At 35.3% G+C, this 10,303-nt stretch overlaps 2 protein-coding genes across 5 annotated transcripts; one reads left to right on the plus strand and one right to left on the minus strand.

Annotated features, from left to right (window-relative positions):
* Positions 1 to 2,129: 2,129 nt before the first annotated feature.
* On the minus strand, positions 2,130 to 5,669 carry LOC131078806 (peroxidase 3). Of its 4 annotated transcripts, none has more exons than XM_058016570.2 (5): positions 5,538 to 5,669; positions 4,990 to 5,434; positions 4,709 to 4,897; positions 4,349 to 4,514; positions 2,130 to 2,689 (listed from the first exon to the last, which is right to left on the minus strand). In XM_058016570.2, exons 2-5 carry the CDS (start codon positions 5,245 to 5,247, stop codon positions 2,271 to 2,273), a joined length of 1,032 nt encoding a protein of 343 aa, XP_057872553.2. In that variant the 5' UTR covers positions 5,248 to 5,434; positions 5,538 to 5,669; the 3' UTR covers positions 2,130 to 2,270. The 4 variants fall into 4 exon arrangements, with proteins under 4 accessions (XP_057872553.2, XP_057872555.2, XP_057872552.2 ...); XM_058016572.2 differs by having other exon boundaries at positions 5,035 to 5,434; positions 5,538 to 5,663; XM_058016569.2 differs by lacking the exon at positions 5,538 to 5,669 and having other exon boundaries at positions 4,990 to 5,511.
* A 3,214-nt stretch (positions 5,670 to 8,883) lies between these two features.
* On the plus strand, positions 8,884 to 9,543 carry LOC131859266 (uncharacterized). Its single transcript, XM_059212858.1, has one exon. The coding sequence runs from the start codon at positions 8,884 to 8,886 to the stop codon at positions 9,541 to 9,543; it is 660 nt and encodes a 219-aa protein (XP_059068841.1).
* The last annotated feature ends 760 nt before the right edge of the window (positions 9,544 to 10,303 follow it).

Consider the following 10,303-nt stretch of genomic DNA (forward strand, 5'->3'; position numbering starts at 1 on the left):
ATCGGCATCATCTAAGAGGTTTTGGACTCTACAATAGACTTCAACCTATTGAATCCAATCATCTAATTTTTCAACATTTAATTCCCCACAATAGTTTGGTAGATCAAATTTTACATCCAATTTAATCTTAGGCTTATGTGAACTCTTGAAAAGAGAAGAAGACTCAGAATGAGTAGAAGAGGGAGAAGACGGGGAAGAAGGAGAAGAAGGAGATGGGGGTGTTTTTGGAGGCTCACGGTCACCTCCTGGTCTTTTTCCTTTGTTCTCACGAGCTGCATGTCTTCGCATCTTGTCCTCTCTCTCCTGTACTAAAACTTGTACAATGGTTTCCAAATTCTGAAGAGTCTTCTGAATACTTTTGTCTCCAGAACCTTCTCCACCACCTTTTCCTTCCATCTGTGATGGTGGATTAGTTCTTCGTTTTCCAATCTCAGGATTATATTCTTCAAGCTTGACTTCGCCTCGTTGAATCCTGGATCTTGTTAGCATTCAATTCTGCAATACTAGTCAAATAAAGCTCTGATACCAAACTTGATTTGATTAGGATCTATGACTATTGCATAATTAATGCTTATAGCAATTACATAAGTTAATTCAAAGCTTTAATTTGAGCGAATTAACATAATAATTCTTAAATGAATAAAGCATAATAAAGGTAATGAAATGAAAGAAAGAGAGTAGAAAGATAGAAGACAAAACACAGTTGATAACGGAGTTCATCCTGATGGACTATGTCTCTGGGTCCTGCTCCAATAGGGGGACCGATCCGATTAGCTCCAATAATTAATTACAACCGGCACAATATCTTTCCCTTCAAGTACAACAGCATCACAACATTCTGATGTACCGGATTGATAACAAAGTCTCTAGAGAAATCTCTCCTTCTCATCACCTGAATGTCTACAAAGGCTTTTTAACCCCTTTTTATACACAAATTTAGCCCAAATTAGGCTAAAACAAATAACTACAAAAATAATCTTCTCCCCTAACAATAAGGTACGAATAGACCCCTTTACCATTTTAGGGGTTCAAACAATCTTCATATTTTAGGGGTTTGTTTTTACCAAGACCCCTATTTACATAAGGATTGGCTGATGAAGATTGTTTAAATAAAGTGACCTCCGCAGTAAACTGTGAAGCCCTTAGAGGCACATCGGCCGCAGCTTATTTTGGGCCGCGTGGGGTCACAGGCTCAACCCCCAGGCAAACCACACGCTAGTTTTGTCCCTATCCGCATTGGACAAAAGAAACTTTACCACTTAAAACAATAAAGAGGACACGTGGCATTGCGGTGGAAGTGCCCACTTGTAAGGAGGAGGTTATGGGATCCAAACCCATGGATAACAATTTTGTCAAATAGTTTGAAATTCTCTAATTTGAACACGCCACGTGTCAACAACTGATTGTAAGTGAAAAATATCCCTTATCCCTTGGATCACATAATACAGGTAGCTCTATTTGGCTCAGGATTGCTTCTTCTTCATAGAGAATTGATCATCAATTACAATTTCATTTTGTACTGCCTTTCTTGAAATTAAAGTGTGCAGAAAGATGCAAGCATTCATGTACTTAAAAAAAATTAAGCAAGTGATGGTGTTGACCATCATTAAAGAGATTGTTTGCTTCAATACACAAATGTATGCAGACAGTGGAATCAGCTGTTCTAGCTGTGAATGTAGATGTACAAGTTAGTAGGGAACACTTGAAAACCTACAGATAACGTTGAAATATAATTATATTACTATAAAGAAAATTATGAATATTTAATTGAAATATTAATAAATTTAATAATCAGACAATTAGTATTAATTTTACATCTTATTTATATTAAACAATGATAAGTAATTTAAAGGCACATATAAAAGTCCAAATGAATTACGGTCAAGATGCCATCACTTCACAGTCCTCTCTTGCAAAATAATTGAAATTATTCTTCGTACAGATTGAAACCTGTCTTAAAACTAATGCAGCAAAGCTAAAGAAGTACAACTTTATAAGAACTGCCAAAGCTTGTAATTAATGGCAACACTATACAAATAGTGTCATGGATCTAATCTGTATCAGGGGAAAAGTAAGGAAAATTTGCATGGTGGAGACCCTTATCTCTGACATGGAAAACCAAACCAAACTTAAAAAGTAACATCAAAATATATATTCAAAACATATTAGGGAGCTAAAATAGTACAACCTGAACAATTATTGAGTTTAAACAGTGCAACATCAACAACTTTGCAAATGAATGAAGAATTACATTGCTATAAAAGATGAATTCAATTGACAAAAGCGCACTGCTTTCTGATCTCTCCTGCACTTCCAGTGAGGACACCTACTCGTCCCATCTTTTCCATTGATTTTGCAAACTGACTGAAAAACGTGGCCTTTGTATTGGCAAGCTCTTGGTCAATATATGCTTTGGCGTTTGCGTCTGTAAGCAGTGCAGCGTCTGACTGAAAAAGACCCCTCCTTTTCTTCACAAGCCGGTAGTAGCTCAGATCAAAAGTCTTAAAGCTCCCTGGGTCCATTTCAACTATAGTTGAATTGTCGGTGGAGTTCTTGCATTTGTTTTTCTTGAGATTGGCTACATAGAATTTGTCCATGGAGGGGTCCACGTCTGAATCCCCGTTTCCAGAGAAGTTGTAAAGCCTGGTATTGAACGAACTACAGTGGGCGATTCCAATTGTGTGGGCACCTTCACAGCACAAAAGTATTCATGCCCATCATTTGAATAAGAAATAAAAAGATTTTTTTATAGTCTAGACAGATGGAATTATTTGGTATTTTTTGTGGGAAACACTTAAACGTGCTGCAACAAAGAATATATTTTACTTTCGAGAGATTTGAATTTGCTACCTCTTTTTCAAAATTACAAAATAAAAAATATAATTTTATTATATACTAAACATTTAAAATAGACAAATTATTTTAAAAAAATATATGAACAACTATTACAAAAAGTTGTTCCCTCGTAATAATAAGATGTCAATTCGATTTGATATTGTGCAATTCTCTAGAAGGTAGAGTTAAACAACATTTTTGACCATCAATTATTATAATAAGAACAATAATAGAGGGTCATGGCATTATTGAACTTGGAGTAGATGGGTTGTTCGTGCTTCAAATTAAATATTGAATAATGTAAAATTACAGAAAAATTATATGGCTGGCACTTTAAGAAGATTTCATGTATTTAACTGATATTTTGAATGGTGATGATGTGAAATATAAACTTTACTTTTATTTAGTTTGAAAACTAAACAAGAGTTTATGTTATTTAGGTGACGTGGATTGAGACTTTATATTTTTGTTTCTAAAGAAAAAAAAGATGTTTTATTTTGTATAAAAAAAATCATATATATTAAAAAATTATATAGGAAAAAAGTTGAATATTAAATTTTATTTAGTTTGAAAATTAAACAAGGCATAGTTTATGTTCATAGGTCATTTAGGTGATGTCTATAAATTTTTAAAATGTTTTGTAGGATTAAGACTTTATATTTTTGTTTCTTAAAAAAATAAAAAATAATAGGAAAGAATAAAAACAGTCATTCAAGTATATATGTGTGTATGTATATATATGTATATGTATATGTATATATAGTCAATAGTTGAATAGAATAAATCATATAATAAATTGTGAAAATGAAAACATCAAATGAGTAATAATTTTTAATAAATTTTTTAAATTTATATTTTATTTAAAAAATCAATTTATTTAGATTTTCAATTCCTATTAGAAGTATGTGTACATTATTTTTCTTATTATTTAGAAATCATTGCTTCAAATTTTTATTAGAAATTCTAAAAGAAATCTATTGTTTTTTCTTAGAATTATTTTATCTAGATAATCATTACTCTATTCATTCTATGATAAAATTACCACAACTTGCATTCATCATGATATTTATTAACACTAATTTCATTGTCTTATTTAATTTTTATTGTTAGTAATTTTTTTGTTGTAAATAATTATACATTAACTTCTATATATGTGTGTGAGATAAATATTTGATATATTAATTTTTTTAAAGGTACAATATTTTTTCTAAAATTACTACCTTAATTTCAATGCTTATTACCACATTCTAACCTACATTTTTCATCTGTGAACATAAATATTTTTCCTCAAATAATTATCTCTAATTTTAATTAGAAAACAAAATAGATATTAAAAATAAAATCAGGAAGAATATATACTTATGATTATCAAAATACTAATGATAGATCATTAATAATAGAAAATTAAATATGATCTGAATGTTAATAGAGAGATGAAAAATAAAAACATTCAATATCAAACACAAAGTACTACCGAGTTTAATGCTGAAAATGGGGAGTATTTGGTAATTACCCGATAAAATGACAAGATCTTTCACGCTCAATCCTTTGTTGGCAAAAGAAGTATTGAGCTGCGAGAAGTTGGAAGTAGGGGCAGGAATATTTGACAATGCTTCTGATGCATTTGATATTCGTCCATCTCTGCGACCAGTTGGAACGTTCCAAAATGGCCTTCCATGCTACATCAAACATTTTATTACAGCAAGATCAAGCTCCAAAAACATTTTCACCCCAACAAAGAAACAAACAATTAAACACCAAATACCAACAAAAAAAATCAAAACACCTGCACAAAACTTTTTCCAGATCTTGGCCCCCAAAAAAGCCTCTGTTAAAATGACAACACGAATAAATTAAAGAAACATGTTCTTACAGCAACCAATATAGAATCTCTGGCCATCAATGCAATAATGTCGGCGCATGAGACAACCCCTGGGCACTGCTTCTCTACAGCAGTCTTGGCCTTATCTATAAGATCAAATCCCCTGATCGTAAGATTTGGAGTTGCATTCTTTTCTGCAGTACTATTGGTAGAATTCAACAGCACAGATCCATCGCATCCCTGTTAGATCATAAAATATTACCGAGATCTGAAACTTTTCAGTATAGTAACTCAAAGCAGTAATAAAGACCAGTTGTTATATATATACTAACCCTAACAAAGCAGTAATAGAGACCAGCTGTTATATATATACTAACCCTAACAAAGCAGTCATGGAAATGCATCCTGAGGAGGGGAGCAGCCATCTCTGGAACCAAGCTAATATGCTTTTTAGCAAAATTTAGTATAATCTTTTCGGCTTGTGGGCAGACACTGTCGTAGAACCCTAATTTGAGCCCCTGTCCTTCAATCTTGCTTAAAATGCACACAATCACAATGAAAGCAATAAGCAAACTCTTACTATTCTCCATGCTGTCCCAGTGCTTGAACGAACGGTGCTAATTCTTCAAGCACTTGATTTTTACTTATAGCCTCTTATCTAGTCCTTCAAGCTTAAAGGACCACCAAGCCCAAGCAAAAGGCTGCTGTAAAATGGGCCTCCAAGAAAAAGTACCAGCGTTCTATTGTCGTAGTTTTGTCGGCTCTACTCAGAAGATCCTGTAAACCCATGTGGAGGAAATGAGAAGAAGGAACTGTTAATAAGACGATTTGGTAAGAATCAAATAATAAAGAAAAGGAGTCTTTCCTAATACGTTCTAACCTGCCATGGGTAAGTGTAATTAAGGCAGTTGGATCTAGACAGGAACACGCATTATGATTCATCTCCTTTAGTATTTTTAAAAGTAGTTGTCTATTGTGCTGTCACCTAATCTACGTGTTGTTTTGTGGGTTTCCCGGAAGTTTTGTTCCACTAGACGAGGGAAGGAGGAGTCATTTTTAACAACCCCAGAAATCAAGGACTAAACAATGTTTTAAAACCCTAGAAAATAATAAAAATCTCTTGATTAGCCCCCTGTACATAAAATCCAAGAACATTTCGTCATCAGCCGTCTGCCCCACATTCCACAATGATTATTTTCAAGGCTATGAAATCTGTAGTCTTCAGAGGCGTGGCTAAAAGTTGTTTTACTGCTTAATTTATCCGTAAAGCATTAGCTTTAAAAAATATGCCGATTGTCCTCGACTAAAAAGCACCCGCCATTCTCTTTTTTCATGTGACGTGATATAAATTTATTGTTCAGTCCATTCCTTGTCTTGAAACACATTAGAATATGCCCTTCATATGGTTGATTACGCTTCCATGTAAACAATCTTTATTCCTTTTTTTATTTGTTTGATGTTGAGATTGAAGTATTCTTGGACCACTTGACAGCTATATACTGTTGTGAAGTTCCATCTTCCTGTCATTCACTGGCCTTGGATTCGAATTATATTGTGGCCCCTCCAGATAATATGAAATTAAATTCCACTGGTTATTCAATCGAAAAAGGTTGTCCTATATCTCTTGAAAATGGTAATTTTACTATTACAAATGTTTATGCATACTTGGGGAAGAAGAAAAGCATGAATATGATGATGAGAGAATACTTGTTTTGAATGAAAACTCTAAAAGACAGTAAATGGTTTTTCAATCCATGCTTTTAAGTACGACAAGGAAGAAATAGTTCCCCGCTCGATGTTCAAGTCAATTTGTTATAATTCTATTGTGAAAGAACATGTGCTGCTCCTAAAAACACTTCACGTTAGGGTTTTTGCGTGTTCATCTATGCATATGGGAAAAAAGCATCTACCTATGATGGGTTTTACATTGGTCAATAACCCATTTCCACGGTTGAAAGATCACCTAATTTCACTATAATTTTTCATCTTTGTGTCACATTAGGATAGGGAATTGACCAGGTTTATAAATATAAATCAAACAAATTTTACAAATTAAAAGTATAAATTTAATGATACAATAATATGATTAAAATGTTCTTGGTTGAAAATTAGATTTAACATGTACAATTTTGATAACACTTAAAAATACAATATTAATAGGGATGGTAAATATATAAATTATTGATATTTTAAAATAAAAAATTATTTCAATTAATACAAAAATTATATTTGGATAATTCTATCAATAATATTAGAAAAAAGTACTAATAACTTTCTAATAATTGTTGTGTATTTATAACAATATTGGGAGCGATGGGAGAGGTGGGAACGACTGGAGCGACTAGTTTGAATTCAAATGGAGCAGAAGCGGGAAGATCGGGTGATGTAGGTTCCAGAGGTTCCCACGTGATTTCCACCATGAGAGAAATGAAATCCGAAGCTTCTAATGGAACTCTCAATGAGATTTGGGATGGGGGCACCTTGCCGGTACAACCAAAAGAAAAAGATGACTCTACTGTTTTACCTTGTGGCGGGGAGGGTCCGAGGAAGTCTATGGAGATTCTCAGGAAACTGGGATCTCTGGACTACAATAGAAAATGGTCTACTTTGTTTGCGTCAAACCTCAAAGGCAAGGCTATTGTGCCTATTCCCCATAAAGTGGACTCGGAGTCTAGTTCTTGTTCCATTTCTATTCCAGATTGTATCGTGGAAAGGAATATGGCTAATCTGGCCTCTGTCTTGGTTGGCAAGTTTATTGGCCCTCGACCTAATATTGAAGCTGTTAGGGATTGGGTGTCCCGGAAATGGAAGGGAAAGGGTCAGATTGATGTGGTGGCCATGTCTAACGGTTTTTTCTCCTTCTCCTTTGCTTGTGAGGAGGACCTTCAATTTGTCTTAGCGGGTGGTCCTTGGATGTTAGACAAATCATCATTGGCTCTCAAGAAATGGGAAGCAGGCTTTAACCCGAAGGAATGGGAATGTAATGAGGCCCCTATTTGAGTGCGGCTACCAAGTTTTCTTATGGAGTTTTGGGGCAAAGAAATATTTGTTGGGATTGTTGTGTGCTTTGGTGAGCTCCTTTTAGTTGACCTAATGACCTCTACGAAGAGGCGCCTGGTGTATGCTAGAATCTGTGTGAATGTTAAACAATTTGCTAATTTGCCGAAGGAGATTGACCTCTTCTCTAAACTGGGTAGATGGGTTCAAAAAGTAGAGTATGAATCTATTCCCTTTGCTCAAGCTTCCATTGTAAAAAAGTTGGTCATTGGGCTAGGGAATGCCCTTCTAAGCCTAAGCCTAAGACGACCTAGAAGAAGAAAGATGAAACAAAGGGGGTGGATTTGGTGGAGTCCCTTCCCTTGGCTCCCCCTCCATGTATGGATGGAGTGAATAATATCTAGTGTGTTCAGGATGGACTAGATCCAAATCTTTTAAACCTAGAGCCCTTGAATGAAGGGGGGATGCAAGGGGAAGTTTGAAGCCTGAGGAGATTTCTTATGGGGATTAATTTGTGATGGAGGTTTATAGGAAACTGGATCCTTCCATCCACCTTGTTGTTGAAGTTGGGAACTCATTGGATTCAAATATTACCGATGACGTGACCACAGATGATGATAATCCAAAACCGTTTATTGAGGTTAAAGCTAAGCATAGAAAAATGAACTCCCCAAATGGTCATTTATTAATACCGGTTCCTAGTGGTGTTAAGACTACAAACAGACAAAAGGCGGATTGTGGATCTGATTTGAGGGCAGTGGGGAGGCCTCCCAATGCGATTAGCAGAGACAAGCATAGTCAGGCTTCCATTGTTGATGGAGTCCAAAGAACACTACAAGACATGGGGATTGGTTCCCCCCATCCAATCAAATGAAAGTCATTTCATAGAATATTAGGGGATTGAATCATCCCCACAAACATGATCTTATATCCAACTTGGTTAGAGGTCACAAGCCAGATATACATCTTGTTCAAGAAACCAAAATGTTTGGTTGTTTTTCGGAGAGTGTGGAACTCATTGTGCTGATGTTGATGGGGATTCTGGTGGTATTGCCACTTTGTAGAATCCTAGATGGATTTTGGGTAAGGTTGTCTTTACCTCTCCTAATCACATTACCACTAGATTTACTAGTCAATCTGATGGGTCATCTTGGATCATATCTAATATATATGCCCCAAATGGGAAAAATGCTAGAAAAATGCTCTGGTCCTCTATCATTAATGCTAGAATGGCTTTCCCAAATGAGAAATGGATTCTATTGCGGGAGTTTAATACCCCATTATCTAGTATGGAAAAGGCTAGTGGGATGCCTATTTCAGATGAAAGTAGGCAGGACTTGGCGGATATGATTAATTCTCTGGGTTTGTTAGACCTTGATCTCCTTGGGGATAAATTCACTTGGTTCAATAGAAGAAGTGGGGGGGACCTCATCCAAGTCAGACTAGATAGAGCTATTATTTCTCCTGAGTGGATTCATGATGCTTCTTGTAGATTAAATGTGTTATCCAGAATTGGATTGGATCATTTCCCAATTTGTCTGAGTATATCCCCTTTGATCAAGAGGAAGGTCTTCCCCTTCAAGTTTGAGAAGATGTGGCTTTTAGCTCCAGATATTCATGACAATATTTCTAAATGGTGGAATGTTGACATTCAGGGAACTGCAATGTTTAGAGTGGCGAAGAAACTATCCAATGTCAAGTCCAATATCCAACTCTGGAATAAATCATCCTTCAGCAATATTTTTCAGATAAAAGAGAAGCTCAAGAAAGATTTCGATGATGTCCAGTCTCAGATTCAAGATGTGGGGTATGATCCTATAGTTATGGACAAAGAAGTTGAATTGTTTACCAAGATTCATGATATCATCTCTAAGGAGGAGGAAATCTAGAAGTAGAGGTCTAGAGCTTTATGGCTCAAATCTAGTGACAAAAACACGAAGGTTTTTCATATGACTACCCTAAAAAATAGGGCTTCAAATAGAATCAATAAAATTTTGGTGGATCATTGCTGGATTGATAAGTAGGAGGAGTTGAACCAGGAAGCCATTAGACATTTTTCTGCTCTTCTTTCACATTATGGCCCTCTTGGTGTTAATGCTCAAGATGAGATCCTACGGGAGTTTAGACGTACTATCTCCCAGGACATGAATAAGGAGCTAACCAAAATCCCATCTCATGATGAGGTTAGAGTTGCAGTCTTCATCTTTGAAGGTAATAAAGTTCCTAGCTCTGATGGCTTCCTAATGTTCTTTTTTCAAACCTTTTGGCAAATTATTGGTTTGGATGTTGTGGATGCTGCAAGAGAGTTCTTTGGTTCCAAATCGCTTCTTAAGGAACTAAATGCCACTTTTTTTGTCCCGATCCCTAAGAAACCTAACGCTAGTTCCTTTAAGGACTTTAGATCCATTAGTTTACGTAACTCGATCTATAAAATATTTACTAAGATCATTGTGTTTAGGCTTAAACATTTTTTGCCCTCTTTGATTTCGAAGCATCAAAATGGTTTTGTTCCTGGTACACAAATTTTAGATGATATTATTGTTGTCCATGAGAATATCCATGTTGAACACAAGATGCCACTGAGAGGGGGGATGAATAAGTGGTTTCCAAACTTTAACCTTTTTAATCCTATGTGTGTGTACCTATTGG

The sequence above is a fragment of the Cryptomeria japonica genome, chromosome 2, assembly GCF_030272615.1.
Source record: "Cryptomeria japonica chromosome 2, Sugi_1.0, whole genome shotgun sequence".
Lineage (NCBI taxonomy): Eukaryota > Viridiplantae > Streptophyta > Pinopsida > Cupressales > Cupressaceae > Cryptomeria > Cryptomeria japonica.

What these genes read in the sequence shown, in the direction of transcription:
- LOC131078806 (XM_058016570.2), bottom strand. Translation starts at nt 5,247, where the DNA reads ATGGAGAATAGTAAGAGTTTGCTTATTGCTTTCATTGTGATTGTGTGC. An exon ending in TCTATTACTGCTTTGTTAGG is followed by an intron (nt 4,898 to 4,989) that starts GTTAGTATATAT and finishes ATGATCTAACAG; the next exon opens with GGATGCGATGGATCTGTGCT. An exon ending in AGATCTTGTCATTTTATCGG is followed by an intron (nt 2,690 to 4,348) that starts GTAATTACCAAA and finishes TGTGCTGTGAAG; the next exon opens with GTGCCCACACAATTGGAATC.
- LOC131859266 (XM_059212858.1), top strand. Translation starts at nt 8,884, where the DNA reads ATGGCTTTCCCAAATGAGAAATGGATTCTATTGCGGGAGTTTAATACC.